At 35.5% G+C, this 17,026-nt stretch overlaps 2 protein-coding genes across 5 annotated transcripts in view; one reads left to right on the plus strand and one right to left on the minus strand.

The window, feature by feature from the left end:
• Positions 1-101: 101 nt before the first annotated feature.
• On the plus strand, positions 102-12,747 carry LOC126852591 (Y-box-binding protein 1). Of its 4 annotated transcripts, none has more exons than XM_050597546.1 (7): positions 102-262; positions 2,422-2,485; positions 6,876-6,909; positions 6,997-7,258; positions 7,356-7,672; positions 9,339-9,401; positions 9,787-12,747. In XM_050597546.1, exons 1-7 carry the CDS (start codon positions 202-204, stop codon positions 9,829-9,831), a joined length of 846 nt encoding a protein of 281 aa, XP_050453503.1. In that variant the 5' UTR covers positions 102-201; the 3' UTR covers positions 9,832-12,747. The 4 variants fall into 4 exon arrangements, with proteins under 4 accessions (XP_050453503.1, XP_050453504.1, XP_050453506.1 ...); XM_050597547.1 differs by having other exon boundaries at positions 7,356-7,666; XM_050597549.1 differs by lacking the exon at positions 9,339-9,401 and having other exon boundaries at positions 7,356-7,666.
• Positions 10,420-17,026, minus strand: part of LOC126852532 (SET and MYND domain-containing protein 4) — a 139,264-nt gene continuing 132,657 nt past the window's right edge. Inside the window, exon 10 of the transcript XR_007687838.1 lies at positions 10,420-16,994. The gene's annotated coding sequence lies outside the window, so the exon portion shown is untranslated. The remainder of the gene's footprint in view (positions 16,995-17,026) is intronic.

The raw sequence follows: 17,026 nt of genomic DNA on the forward strand, positions 1-17,026 counted from the left end.
GCGCGCGATTGGCCCACTTGCCGTCCGCACGGCGGGGGATAGCGAATCAGCGGTCGCGTTACACGCTAGGCATGGTGTGTTTACCCGGTCGCCTGGAGGCACCTCCATTGCGACATCAGATAGGTATTAACATCATTACCAGACAGAAGGAAACATCTAGGTACGGACGTACTCGCGCGTCTCAATTCCACCTTTACCACCATGGGTGAGACCGAGAAGCAGCCCGAACAACCCAAGGCTGTCCAGCAGAAGATGGTCATCGGTGAGTAAACGCGCTTGCATTTATTATCGCGCGCGCGGCGATTTTCCGCGCCGATAAATGCGACGAAAAAATTCCGCCGCGCGTTCCTCCGCCCGTAATGGCGTCCGCGCGCTCCCTCTCTCTCTTTCTCCCTCGCTCGCTCTCTCTCTCTCTCTCTCTCTCTCTCTCTCTCTCTCTCGGCGGCGATCACGTCCGACAGAGGCCATGTGGCCGGGAAGAAAAATCGCGCCGAAATTTCCCCTCGTCGAGTCCCTCCTCCGGCTTCCTCGACGGAGTCTTGGACGAAGCGCGTCGACGAGGCGACGCCGAGACGCGGCCAAACGCTCTCTCGACGTCGTCCATTTTCCCATCAGCTGATGCTCGCTCGCTGAATCTTCTCTCGTCCGATCGATTTTCGCCGACATCGCGCGCTCCTCGTCGTGTAATCTGGAAGGAACAAAAAAAAGGGGGAGAACAATCGCGGGTGCCGAGAATCGACGTCGACGAAGGCCTCCCCCCCGGGAACGGACGGGATCCATCCGGGGCGATATCGATCTTTTTGCCTTCCGGAGTGACCGCGCCGGGGATCCGAGATATCCGGCGCCGCGCGCGCTCCCCACGTTTTCGTTACGTAAGCGCGTCGTAGCCGCGTGCTTTTTGCAGCCAGCCAGTATTGCAATTGCGCCTTCAAAACTCACCGGATTACATCTCGTATTATTCGCCGGTGAAATTGTTTCGTACATTTGAATACGTGGCGGGGAGAAGTCTTGAAATTCGGGCGACAATATTTTATCCTTTCAGCCTTTGTATCCCGGAACAAAAAAGAATCGTTGAAGGTTAAATTTGACCGAGGATATTCGAAAATTCAAATCTAAATCGAATGTGACGTCATTAGGTATCTGGAAAAAGTCGTATAAGTTTATTACATTCCTCTAAAGAGAGCTTGTGTATGAGAAATGTGATATGAAAATTTGAAAAAATGTAAAATAATTTATACGCACTTATATCAGTTTTATCTTTTTAATTTAATTAAAATTTTGTATCGTTCAAAAGACAGACAGTCAGTTTTAAATTAATACATGTATATCTCGTTAAATGTATTGTATGTGCTTAATTAATTATTTAAGCGCTTAATTAATTTCAGCGTTACATAAATCCCGGTGTGAATATTATTTAGCGACGCGAAGAAAATTGTTACGATTTTCAATCTGAGGAATTTCGCGAATATCGTTGGATCTATCGTTGTGACACTGACTTCGACCTTTGTTTGAGTTATACTGCTTCAAGGTCGTGTGTAACTGTTATTAAGATAGTCTTATCATATTTTCGCCGAGCAAGAGCAAGCCATACATATATTATTTCATAATGTATAAAATAATCTAGAATTTTATATATATATATATATATATATATATATATATATATATATAAATTATTATTTTATTATATTACTCTTAAATGAAATTTATTTTTGTCACAAATTTTCAAATTCCAGACAATTTTTCTAGTTTTAAGATCTATAAATGAATTTACTTAAAAATTTAAAAATGAGAAATGTAGATTAATTATCATTCTAATCAGAAAAGTCACTGCTCTTTTGAGAATTATTCTTTTTGACACGATTGAGTATTTACTTAATTTCTGCTACTTCTCATGCATTATTTCTAGAAATATTAGTCATGTTATAAAAACAGTATATGGTGTCATTATATTTCGATTTCGAATAATGATGTGTTCGGGTAAATATATGATAAGTTTGTTCCGTTAAACGTGTTCCTATATATCCAATATTTCCTTCCTCAAGGTTACTTTCACAATTTAATAATAATAAATACATACGATATCTCTGACTCAACGTTTTTCTTTTTCGTGCTCTCCTTGAATATTTTGAATAATTTCTCTCATAATTAAATTTCTTTTTTATTTTTTATTTATGTGTTATATTTAATTAATGACACGCATTCTTATATGTTATGTTTAATAAAAAAACACACACCCACAAAGTGTAATATAAATATTTTAAAATGTTTAAGAAAAAAGAAAAAAATATATATATATATATATATATATATATATATATATATATAAATTAAAGCACATGCACGAAATTTTTTCTTATCAATTTATATAAATACTCGCATGCCTAGCACTTGAAATCACAAATTTTTCTTCTATTTCAGCAAACAAAGTGACCGGGACTGTGAAATGGTTCAACGTCAAGAGTGGCTACGGTTTCATCAATAGGTCAGTCATTGTATTATATGTCATTTTATATTCTTATACGACTGATTTTTCATTTTTCTTTTTATTTTTTGATTATACTTGCAATTCCCGTCATTTTACACAATACTAAATAGGATAGACAATACATATATCTCTTTGTATGGGTGACCCACGTAAGGATTAGTCATGTACTATTTTAATTTGAACGCTCATTTTGCATTACTAACTTGCCATTGTATATTAACTGCTCCTCTTTCATAAATCTTCATAAATGCGCACACACACACACACACACACACACACACACACACACACACACACACACACACAAATACGCGTACCTAATTATCTTCCTCAATGTTGTATTCTCTTATTCGTGAGAACTATATGTCCAAATTTTTTTTTTATCCCACTTATATCACGTTTATCGAATAAATTATGCGATTTCCATCATATGTCAAATTATTCAAGCGATTCCTTGGGAAAATTTTAGCTCATTTGTTAAATCTGGTAGTCAACGAGCACGCTCGTTGCTTCTATAACAGTGTGAGTCGGATCAGTCGTTGATAACTTAATGTCTATAATGTGTATATTTTTTTTTTTTATATTTTACAAATATTTTTATAAGATTATTAAAAGATTTAAAAGATTAAATAGATAAATAAAACATAAAATTAAAAATATATTAATTTAACAGATAAACTCATTTAATATTTATCAATTTATTAAAGTACCATTTCTTTAAACATATTTGCTTTCTTAATGAACAAGGCATTCCATTATCATCAACGATTCATTAACATCAACAATATCAAACACTCTGCTCTTGTAATTTTCTCATTCCATTCCGAAATTGACGAACTCGTGAACGTGTGGTGAATTGATCCCTCGATCGATCGGTTTTTATTATTTTATCGCGCTACGAATGTAAAATTTAGAGAAAGACTTTCCAGACTAATTGATAACGATTTTAACGGACAAAACAGCGGTCTCTAATATTAGGAAAATCGTCCCTCTCTCCCCGCTACAGGTTTGACCTGCAACCTCGACCTGGCACTCTGCCGTACGGAAAATAGACGCTTCATTCGGCACGTGCACAGTCCGTAGAGTCGGTTCCTCGCTATTTCGAGGTCCCTCTATTCATCTGGCCGAGGGCCAGAAAATTTTCGCGCATGCTCGCGGAGGAGATGCTCCTGTTTTACTGCGTATTGTATACACGCGGAACTTTTGCGCGCAGACAATGAGGCTTTTCGCGGGAATTTCACGATGGAAAAAAAAATTTACGTCGAGATGATAAAGGGGGATCCAGGGCGTCTGCTCCCTGCTGAAACATGAAAAACCTGGAATTCTCAGGAAATTTTTTTCTACCTGCAGAAATCAGGGAATTCTCATGGAATTTTATTGGGATTCAAGGACTTTAAAAAATAATTTTTTTAAATAATTTACTCTCTTACATCCGCCAAAATATATTATAAATATCTATCCATCTCTGTTTATATATATTCAATAGCTTAACAAAATATTGAATATTCAATATATTTTTTTTATTTTTACCTTTAATAATAAAAAATAAAAATGTTATACAAGTTAATTTTTATCTTAACAAAAGCTATTCAATTTTTTTCGATACATTTGCAAATCTTGCACTGGAAATTTAAGTGATTTTGTGGTTTTCTTTTATATGAATGAAAAACATTAGGAAACGCATATAATAAAAAAAAAAACTTATTTTAGGAAATTGTACCAGAAAATCTTTAAAATATTCTCTTTACTTAGAATTTTGAATAAAAATACCTGGAAGGCCAGGTAATTTTCAGTGGAATCTTTTTACAAGATTTAAGTAAACACTCTGAGATCTTTTTTCTTTTCACTTTAGATTAGGATTTCGACACACGTAGAGGCGAAAAACGGTTTCGCACGATCGTTTTCAGGTACGAAATTTTTTAGCTTACTTGCTTGCACTTGAGAACTCTCGAATGCACTTTCACCGACACTGACGCTAGCCGGTATTGTAAAATATTTGAGAGAAGGCTGTTACAACTATTTATAAATATAGAACGCTTTCGTTGAACTATTCCAGCGATTCTTGTGTTTTAGTTGGATTTTTGTCTGTCCTCTGAGAAAATATAAAAATACGAGTAGCTGAATTTTTTTTTTTTAATAATTTATAATAAAAAACGCGATTCATAGTAAGAATTTAATTTATACAAATTTTGATTTTAGTTTTTTATATTTTATATATGTCTTTTTTACTGATTCAGATTTATTTACGGGAAGAATTTTTTGTAAAGATATAAATTTATTAAAATACTTGTAAAAAATATTAATTATTAAAATAGATATTAATTTTTTTAAATGATATAAAAAATATAAAATTGTATTGATTATATAAAATTGTTTTGTTGATTGATTTTTTTTTTTTGACGTCGCGATGTAATATTAGAAATCTTAAAATATATAAGAAATATATAAGAGAAAAAGCTATTTTATACGGTGAGTGTCTAACAACAGTTGATATTAGAAGCGAACATATTTTGGGCTTCCTCGAAAATTATTCAGAGACATTTCCGCGGGACAAATTTAGAAAATAATACATGAAGTAAATAAAATAAGAATCTCCGTATTTGTATAACCGTAATAAATTTCATCGAAAATAAATAATCCTTGTAGAGACGACAGATCCATTGTTCATTCGACGAGTTTATCCCGATTTCGGTGAACTCGACTACCACAATGGAAGAGCAACTTCCGTCTCGATACCCATTGAATCATGCCTGTTCGGCATCGATACATATTCCGAGACGTACATCAAAATTCGACAATATAGATATTATCTGATATAAAAGACCAGAAAAGTGCACACTCAATATTATTTATGATAAATTAATATGAATCCAGGGTGTCTTTACTTCTTGGAAAAACATGAAAAATCTGAAATTCTTAGAGAATTTTTTTGTATTTGAAGAAATCAGGGATTCTTATGGAATTTTATTGGTATTCAAGAAATTAAAAAAAATTCTTTTTTTAATAATTTTGCTCTTGCACTAAGCAATAAGTAATCCGCAAAAATATATTATAATTATATATCTGTTTATATATATTCAATGTCTTAACAAAATATTGAATATATTGTAATACATTTTCCTTATTTTCCTAATTTTTAGAGATAAAAAATAAAATGTCATACAAATTAAAAACTTTTATCTTAATAAAAGCTATCTAGTTTTTTTTACATTTGTAAATTTAACATTCGAGTGGCTTTGTATTTTTTCTTTATATGAAAAACATTGTACAATAAAAAAAACTTATTTTAGAAAATTGCACCAAAAAATATTTAAAATATTCCTTTTATGTGTAATTTTGAATAAATATTTGGAAGATCAGGGTACGTTTTTACAAGATTTGAATAGGCACTCTGTAATCTGTAATTGATATATATAACAAGAAAATAAAAAAAAAAAATATTTGGACGCAAGAGTATTGTTTAATTCTTAGCGATTGTAATCTACAAAAATCTTTGTAAAAATAAAAGTGTATGACGTTGCAATTTTTATTTGGAAATATCGATTTCCATTAGCTTGGTGATTTGAAAAAAATAGAGCGCCTTATTTGATCTTTGCGTTTTCTCTATATATATACTTGATTTACCTTTTGTTAATTGCGTAACGGCAAGGGGAAAGGAGAGGGATGATGTCTAGTCTTTGTAGCAGCTCGTATACATTTGTGTATGGGCTTTTGTGTATTTCTCCCTTGATTGTGTGCGCGCAGTCAAGGGTTCGACGACCTTTCAACTCCATGCTTTGCTACGCAGCTTCATGGATTCCGATTACGTCCGCACACTCGCGAATTCATGCGTGGGACATACATATTCGCGACGTACACGCGGTGTATTGTGTACACGCGTGGAACTTTATAGGGAATGCGAATGAACGTTGTTTTGCATCGATATAATTAAATCAAATTTCCATTATATGCCACGATATATACATATATACATACATACACACACACACACACACACACACACACACACACACACACACACACACACATAATAAACAGATGGACGTGATTATTCCGCTTTTCAACGATTTAATAAAGTCTCCATTTTTTTTTTTTTTTTTCATTTTTTTTTTATATAAATTGCAAACGCGGTTGGTAATTTAAATTTAAAATTGAAATGTAATATTATGATTTTTCTACTATTGCAAACTATGAGGAGAACAAAATTATTTTATATATATATATATATATATATATATATATATATATATATATTTATATTTATATATATATTCTAAAATTATTAAATAAATTAATTGATTTTTATATACATATTTAATCGACCTCAATTAGCATTAAAAATATGATATCGATCGTTTAATACAATTGTTCGTCTTGATTGTTTCAGAAATGATACCAAGGAAGATGTATTTGTCCATCAGGTAAGCATTTTTGCATTTAATATTAATTATGATATTTAATACTCAAGATGTCAGCGATGTATCTCAATGTTACGTATGTAATTGCAGTCGGCAATCGTTAAAAATAATCCGAGGAAGGCCGTACGTAGCGTCGGAGATGGCGAGGTCGTGGAGTTTGACGTCGTCATCGGCGAGAAGGGTCACGAAGCCGCAAATGTCACCGGTCCAGCGGGTGAAGCAGTGAAGGGCTCGCCCTATGCCGCGGATAAGCGTCGTGGATATCGCGGTATCCATTGGGTGTATCCGAGACGCGGTAACGGCCGACCTCAGAATCGTAGACCACGCGAAGGCCAGGAAGGTTACGATCAAGGTATATCGACGGATCATTTTTGTCTACATTTTTGCTTACTCTTCAAGAACACGAGAAGAACAAGAGAAAGTAACTTGTTCTTTCGAATATAAATTAGGTGAGGGAAAGAGCGGTGATGATGCAAATCCGACCGAGGGCCAGGCACCGCAGCAACAGCGTCGCTATAGGTTGCGGCGTCATTATGATGGTTATTATCGCGGAGGACGGCGTTCTGGGCCCGCTCCCGCACAGCAGGGAGAGAATGCTGGCGAAGGTGGTGAACAAGTAGAAGGAAACGGCGAGGGTAATGCCCCGCCACGCGGTGGCGGTCGTGGACGCGGGGCTCCGTCACGACGTTACTTCCGCCGTAACTTCCGCGGGGGTAGAGGTGGCGGTCCGCCACGACGTCCTCGCAGCCAGGATGGCCAGGTGAGGGTTAGTATCTCTAACTTTCACAGTCATTCCAGCTTTCCCGGACATTACAACTGATAACGCGAACAAAAGTATCGAATCACGCGTTTCATTTCAAAAATTACAAAATGTATATAGACATTCCAAAGTTGAAAAACGAAATGATTCGAGAAATGATATTTTGATTTTGGATAATATTGTATATTTGAATTAGATTCTTTATAGCGATAAAATATTCTTTCTTTATTATCAAGGCGATTCGAGATACGTGATCTCGAAATTGTAGATCATTCTCTCTGTACACTTCTTATCTACAATCTATTTAAATAGTTTTGGTGTATGTTATGATTTCTATTACACACATTTCTTGAAGATTCACTATCCTCGATTGCTTGCGCCTCAATGATACATATTGTCCCTTTATTATTTTTCTACGACAGCGCAATGCTGTGTATTATTACACGGTAATTAATGTAAACGCGCATTTCAATTTTGCATTTTTGGTATAAATAATGAATAAAATTTTAAGTCTGAACTTAGTTGTTTAAATCTGCACGGTGTAGTATCCTTATTACCATAAAAAAAAGAAACTTAATAATACCATCTTTACAAAGACATTGTATTTGGCTTAGATGCACTCTTTCATTCCTAGAAATTATGTTTATATATTTAGCAAGGATATATAGAGATTCTGTAATCTCCCTTCTCTTGTATAAGATAGACGATGCATTATTCACGCACGGAGTATGTGTCCTGTTTGTTAACGATTTCCGTTTTCACTTGTGCACTTTGTACAAATAAAGCAGAGATAGCCGCCAACGAAATTTTCTGTAATCGTCAAAACCCTCGGATAGCTGTTATAAAGATTAGATACATATTGTAAAAAAAAAAAAAATTAGGTGACTGACGACGGTGAAGCTATTGGCGAGAATGCCGATAATTCGCGAAGAAATCCACGACCACGTTACAGACGACGATTAATACGACAACCTCGTGCGACTTCGAGCCAACAGACAAACAGAGTAGAGAACTTGCCATCCTCGGGCAATCGCAAGTCCCCCAATCCCACTTCCTCCTCCGTAACTTCCCTTCGATCACAAGTCGCTGATATTCCTCCTGAATCTTATGATAAATCTATCAAGGTATTTTTGATTCTTCTCTTTCCTATTCAAGACAATATAACTCGCGTAAACATATTTTAACTTCTTTACGAAAGATTCTTTATGAAAAATTATAAAAGACGATTTTACGAATTTAACTTAATACATTTGCATATAATTTCATGAATTACAGTGAAGATATGTCTACACGTCTTCATTGTAAAAAATAAAACGCTTGCTTTACGAAAATCTGCAAATCATCAACATTATTTTAATTAATTTCGTCTATATATAACATCTATAAATCTACATCCATTTCTGTATCAATTGATTGCTTGTTGACATTTATTTCTTTCCTTCTATGCATTCGACAAGACACTTCAAACACGAATCATAATCAAAAGTTCTACTTTGACATTTGCGCGAAATATTGAAACATTAAATTATAGTATTCGCGAGCTTTTATTTCCACTCGACATTTACGAAAGCTTTTAATTAAGACTCTCCGAGTGCGCGAAATCTATCGACGAATACAGAGCGGTAGCGCTTAGCACACACTGTTTGCACGTGTCTTTTTGTACTCTTTTCAGTCGGAGCAGAAGTCGGATGCACCTAAAGATTCAGATGCACCTGCCGCGGCCCCTGCTCCACAGGTAACGGCGCTTTATATTCTCTTCTTTTCTCAATCTTGCAGGAGCTCGTCTCGGTTATCGCAGTTTCTTACGCACTTACACTATCAAGCATTAGAGGTGTGATCGACAAAGTAGACGTTGACATTTATTTTTCTTGCGCTGTTTTTCTGGACTTTCTTACTTTTGTTCTCGTTATCTCCTAGAAAGAATTGCATTTTTTTTTCCTTACTTGCAGCATCGTAAGAGATGTACGAAAGCAAAGATATATATATATATATATATATATATATATATATATATATATATATATATATATTAGCACGCGTTGCATAATTACTGCCATTATAATATATTGTTGTCGCATTCCCGCATTTGATTAATGCTCGCCGTATGTATATATTTGCAGGAGAGCCAACCGGTGCAAAACACCACCACCGAAAGTACCGCTTAACCGAGAGAGAATAACGCGCTACTACCGTAAGAGGACACTCCTTTTTAATATATAACACCAACACCCGTTATACACTCAACAACAACTCAAATAACAACAACAAGTATAAAACAATTGCAAAAAAAATCCAAAAAAATAAAAAATAAAAAAAAATTTAAGAAATCAACAAACACTACTCCACACTCTCGCAAATTACAATTAAGATATGTACGGGGAAAATGCGAAGAATGCGTTGATTAAGAAGTGTGTGCGGCGAAATCAAAATTCATCCCCCATGAGCGAAGTAAAACTTTTGTTTTTTTTTATTTTGTACCTTCGAAATTTTCACGCACAGCATAATATAATAAATGTCGAGGAAACGATAGAGACGCGAAAGAAAAACTCTTCGTGACTCTAAACACTTCTTTTAACCTAAATGATTTAATCGAGAGTAATTAAACCGCGTAATGATTGCGTTATTGTACGACGGTTGATTAATCGAATAAGAAATAAAATGGGACAAAGCAGCAGAGAGAAGGGTAAAGCAATTACGGAGTACGGAGCGATGAATTCGAGCGCGGGCAAGAGATATATATTGTATACATATACTTTTGTTTTTTTTTTGTTTTTTTTTTTGTGTATTTCTCGTTTCGTATATTACTTCTGATTTTTCTCCGGCAAGACGCATTTACAAATCGTTTCATGTGCGATATTTGAGTTAATTGCTATATTTCCGCGAGTTTTTCTTCACTTTCGGCGACTTTTCCATGAAAGGAAAAAGAAAAATCGATTGATATTGAACGAGGGTTCCACTCGAATTTTTGTCTGTCTCGAAATCATTCGTTCATATTCGACTTTATACATCAAAATTGGGCGGACTACCGTATTGCTTTCGCTCTTTTAGGCAACATTACCTTGCGTTGATCAATAAGCGTGTAGCGTAAATCCAGTTTCAATTTTGAAGTACGCTCCTTAAACACGATAATGCGGTTGTGCCGAGTCTAAATTTTCTTATACTTTCTTATACTATATCTTATAAGCGATTTGTTACACGTAGAAACGATTATTGTAATAGCATTTATCTTGGTCATATTTTTTATAATTGTCAATACTGGCCCCTGGCGGGTTCCGCGGTGTACAATTAATTAGCGATTATTGTTGTTTTGAATTTACGCATTATTGATTAATCGCGAATTAGGACGCGAAAGTTTGTGAGATTTCCCGTCTACTCCGAGATACATTCAGATCCGATAATGCGGATAATATTTGGGATAGGATCGATAAGGAGAATGATGGGACAGTGTCTGCAGTGCTTCGCTGAGAGAAAAACAATTTTTGGTCGTACTTTGATGCTTGCAGCCCGAAAAAGTCACCTCACGACATCTCGCAAACTTTCGCGTCCCGAGCGTGAATAAATCGTCCGGTCGTTTCTAGAATTGACATCGGTCGACTGTGCACCGGGCGAGTCGTTTTTTAGTAAACCACTGAACGTTTGCTTTTATGCGACAATCGACTCGATTTGACATTTTGAAACAAGAGCCGGGCGTATCACACATCGGCTTGATTGACAATACGGATAACATAGACTGTCATGAGAGTATGAAGACGAGAGAGAGAGAGAATAAGAGAGAGAGAAAACAAACTTTATATAATTTTGCATGAAAATAATTTTTAAAATTTTAGTTTGTAGTATCGTCGACGGATAATAAAAGAAATATATATACGTCTACTTTCTGTAAAAAGAAAAAAGAAAAAAAAAAAAAACGAAATTATCTTTATATTTGGCGAAATTTTCTAATTGGATTTGTATCTTTTTTTTTCCATTTAAAGTCTATATCCAGGCGACACATCCGCGGAAATGTATGACAAGACAGACATCTTTCAAAGGTCTTCGTGTCATTTGGATGTAGCTTACCGACATCATATGGTGTTTATTGTTTCCGTCGTCTGTGCTCGTCGATCAAAAACGATCAGTGTTGCGTGAAACATATTCGCAGATGATACATGATTTCGAATATGAATATAAATTGGCGAATTTATTAGCGTATATAAAACATAGAATGTACAGATTTTTGTGCAACAAATGTATTAACGTGCATTTTTTTTATACGCGTCAATGCATTGGGCGACAAATAGGTATTCAAAATCCTTGTTCGCGAATATATTTTGACCAACACTTTCCACTGACAGTAGCAAGTAGCCGCATCTTGTCTAGGCGCCAGAAGATTAATTCCGCCCAAGATATTATCCTACACATCACGATAATCGTTTTTAATTGTTTCACATTTTCCTATCATATCCCGTTTGTCAAGTAGCGCTTTGCCAAGCCGCAACCCAAGTGTGTCTTCGTGAAATTGCATAATATCTCTGTGTAGCCAAAAATCGGAAAGATTGAGTATTCGAGGAATATTGAAACGCATCCGATTTGGTTTAGGATAAGCGAAGCAATTTAAGGAAGTTAATAAGACGAAGAAGAGGAAATAATGCGTGTGCGTGAGTGTGGTGCCAAGTGGAGAGAGATAAACGCGCGGTTACGTTACGCGGGCGTGCTCGCGTATTTACACTTTTACAAGCGTAGGAAAAAAAAAAAGTATACATACATTTAAGCGAAGCAATCTTGATCGAGAATGTCGATCCCGCGCCGATGATCGCCGAAAATCTTTCTCACTCGATCCCCGTATAAGAGGGAACCCAGCGGACACGAGATACGTTATATCGATCGACACGTACGTGTCGTCCCTCGCGTTTTTTGTTTTTTTTTTCGCTTTTCTATTAAACTGCAATCCGTGTCCGTTGGCACAAAATCGTGCGGCGGCTCTTCGGGCCCGCGTTTTGTTTAACGTAATCACCCTCCGTTGTCTAACGTAACCGCGCGTTCCCACGAAAAAAAAACGGTAGAAAGAAGTAAAAAGAAAAAAAAATAAAACTACAAAAGAATCCACACAAGAGAGACCGGCCTCTCGAGACACAGCGGAGAGAGAGGCGCGAAACAAGCAAAAACTCGAAGCGAGCGCGCCGTGCGGGCGCGCGATTGTAACTGCAAAAAAAGAACAATGCATGTGTTAACAGTGAATATCAGAGTCAAAGCGATAAAAGTCGTAAAGCCCAAAAAAAAAAAAGAAAGAAACAGAATAACGACGAGAATTTCCAGCAATTAAACTTATACGCGGTAAAAAAAAAAAAAGGAACGGTACCTAAGATTGCAACCGAGAACAAAAAAAAAATCTCTCGCACAGTTTGTGCTTCGTCGTTCGGATCATCGCTGTCGTCGAAACATTTTTTTTTTTCGACGCAGCAGCCGCCAGTCAATCGTGAAAAAAAAAAAAACGTCGTTCCTTACATAAATTGAGAGAGAAAGACGGCTTACGATCGGGCGACGCGAATAAGTTCGCGGGAGGAAAAGTAAGCGGAATTTTTTCCACGAGGCACAATCTCCATAAGCCGGTTCTTTGTATGTCAAATATCTTCTCCACGAGCATCGAGATTATTTGACATACGAAGCGTCCGATCGTATGTGGATTGCCCACTCGAAATATCAATCCGATCCTCCGAAATATAATATTTTGCGAATTAATGGCCCGCGTCGCTAAATTTCGCGATTGTCATTGGCGTTTTTTCGGTTCTCTCCTCTCGCCGAAGAAGAAAAGCTTAATTTATCGAGAAAAGATAACGAAAAAAGAAAAAATTGATCCTCTCAGGAAGAATTTTCGGGTAAGAAGGGAAGAGGTGGGTGACGCGTCCCTTTTCGTTCGAAATTTCCGTCGTGCATTCGCGTCGCGTGTCTACCGAAGAAAATAATCGCAATAAAAGAGGATATCACGTCGCGACAGTCAATTAGATCCGATTCGAGTTTCACGCGAGTAAAGACGATACTCGAGTTATATCTACATCTATATATATATATATATATATATATATATATATATATATATATATATATATAGATGTGGACGAAAAATGGAAAAGGTAAAAGACAGGGGAAAAAGAACCGAAATCGCGATCGAGGAGACGTTCAACTTTCGAGAGACAAAGAGAGAAAAGAAAAAAAAGAAGAGAAAAATGTATCAAAAGACCTCGACGAACACCGGACGCCGACGCCGTCGTCGTCGTCGTCCGAGCGTGTCCCCGGGTATAACAGTCGTCCGTCGACTGCCCTTCCTCTACACAACAATGAATTTTGTACCGAAACATGAAGCTCTAAATGCTAATTTCATATACACGGAATTTAATTTTTTCACGAGAAACATGTGCATTATAAAAAATAAATCTACCAAAAAAATTGCAAAAGTCAATGGAACCAAACACGAGTTTTGTTTTATCTCGCTCTTCCCTGTTTATTCCCACCCCCCACTCCCCCCTCCCCTGTTTATCTTTTCTCCTCTCGAGTATCACGTCATTGTCACGAAATCAATTCACGAGAGCAATTCGATATTGTGAAAATATTAACGAAGAATTTATGATTTTATTTAAAAATTATTATGACCGATCGAGTTGAACGAAATGAAAATAATACGAGACGGTAAAAAAGCAAAATTTATAATTGGATTAATAGTCGAACTGCGTGTAAATATTTTGACAAAATTTATTCAATTATATTAGTATTAATTTATCTCAATATTTTTCTAAATATTGTAAATTTGCTATCGAATACGAACAGCACATATTTAATCTTTGCCATTTACGGGTAGAAATTTCTGAGGTAATGAAAAATTTATGAATCCTCTCGATGGATTCGTACACGCATAATTTCACGCGACGAAGTTGATCGGAGCCGAAAGAGAGAGAGAGAGAGAGAGAGAGAGAGAGAGTGTTATAGGTATAATGCATTTCTGTCATGGGAAATTTCCAACAATACCGGCATTACGGCGGCACTTAATCACCTTTCGCGAGGTATATAAATTAATTTTCCGTCCCGGCGTTAATCTCTCGTGCAGCAACGATCAGCAGTAACTGGTATCATAATTGACACAGCGGATTCGTCTCTGATATTATGGATTTATCATCATTATGAATTATAAATTGCACGGGTCGCGCATCGAACGACGCTCGAATATAGTTTAACGATACGTTTAAATTTTTCATCTATCGGCAGCGAAATGCATTACCTGGAGAGATACGCCGCTTTTGATATCGGAAACTGCTTTTAAATTTGCAGAAACTTTTCGCGTTAAACTTGCAGCGTTTCCTCCCAGGAAAATGTTTATATCAATATTTAAGATAGGTGCACTAAAGAATATTTAAGGATTTTTTGCTGTACAATAATAGCAAGAAAAGAAAATATATATTTCTTACGTTTATATACTGTTTAAAAAATCAAATAAATAAATCCTGATTATAAAAAAAATTAAAGTATCAAAATAATATAATTTTTAACGTCTTCGTAAAAGAAAATAGTTGTAAGATTTTTTTCTAATTTATGACAAAAATTTTGGATTGTGAATATCCCCTAAAATTAATTGCAAGAAATAAAAAAAAACCAATGATTTACAGAGAGGGAGAGAGAGATAATATTTTTCTACAATTTTTAGTAAATAACTTTTAAATGAGTAAGTGAATTTAAATAAAGTTTTGCACAAGTATTTAATAGAGTTTTCTTAATAATATATGTGAAAGTTTTTATTTCGTCGGCAATGTTTTTTTCTTTGTCAAATTTGTCAATAAGTGCTACAATAACTTTAAACTTAAATTATTTTTTTTTAAATCGTTAAGGAAATTGTGCTCTAGTTTTGCACAGATATTTAGAAAAAATAGAACAGTCTATGAAATTTTCATGCCTTTAACATATGACATATACATCCTTAATAACGATGCTCCATAATCCAAATTTTATGCTAAATAAAAAAAAAAATACATATATTTATCTCCTATAATTATCAAAAACTTAACAGGCTACATTTCCAAACCTTGCTATTTTTAAACAAAAAATATAATTTTCAAATATAAGTAAAAAATACATATCAATCTGATCTATGATCGATGATCGGTGGATAATCATTAAAAAAAAAATTAAGCATTGATATACATATAGTCGCAGTAAAACTAAATATCAATAGCGTCTCGAATCATATTTGAAAAAAGAATATATTGTACTTTCAATATAATATTTTATATTTATGTGTAAATGCAAAGATAATTTCAAAATTGAAAATCGATATTACATTTAGCATATTTTCGGTGCACTTTCTGAAATACATGGCTTAAGGTGTCGCAGTAAGGTGGCCGCCACAATTGTCACGCGCATTTCTCTTCAGTCCCAAACGTTGAAAGAGATTAACGGGTTGTGTCGGATTTGAAAGCCCTTAATCCAAATATATATTATACAATACGTGAGCACGCAACCACTATATAAATCCGGCAGTTCGTATGCATTTTTGCCGCACGCTATAGCAAATATACTCTAGTATATCACGCGAAAGGGTCGTCTGTATATCTCAAAGGAGGGGAAAAACCATTATTTTATTTCTTTCATCTCAAAGAGAAAAACCATTATTTATTTTCACAATCTCGACGCGTCTTATTCAGTTCATTACGTTCTTTTTTTTTTACACATATTATATACACAGTTGTTTAAATGGCGTGACGGGATATCTAAATGAACGTTAAGATTGGCAGAATTCCATGCTTTTCGCGAACGAGGATGCAGGAGAAAAACGTGTACGACTTATAAGAAACTCCTCATCGTATGTTTTCACATATAGAGATACGATACACATCCTGCACACATACATACATATATATAAATATACACACAGTAAAGGCAATCAAGAGAGATCTCGGATGAACCGATTGATTGCCCGCGCTTTGCGCGCAGGCGAAATTAAAAAAGTTGACTTCCAGGTCGACGCTTCGCCCTGTAATTTTCCGATATCGATATCTACCTCGCCACACGGTTGATTCGCGCTCGCAATATCATTTATCGCCATTTGTTTCTGGTGTATATCGATGTTAACCGGGGATAAAAACGGCCCAAGATAGGTCGATGTACATATGTACGCGTGAGTATTAGCGTGTATAAATTATATGACGTTATGGGCGCGACGTGACGTCGTTCAAGCGGCGGGCGAAATCTTTTTTATTCTATTCGCGAGAAGTTTTTTTTTACGTTTTCTTGGAACCGAGCTATTTCATAAAGGCAATAAGGATAACGTTTCTCTCGTTCCAAGTCTAATCCGAATGGTCGTAATCTGAAAAAAAACCGACCAAGAATCAAATATCA

This window comes from Cataglyphis hispanica, chromosome 10 (assembly GCF_021464435.1).
Source record: "Cataglyphis hispanica isolate Lineage 1 chromosome 10, ULB_Chis1_1.0, whole genome shotgun sequence".
Taxonomy (NCBI): Eukaryota; Metazoa; Arthropoda; class Insecta; order Hymenoptera; family Formicidae; genus Cataglyphis; species Cataglyphis hispanica.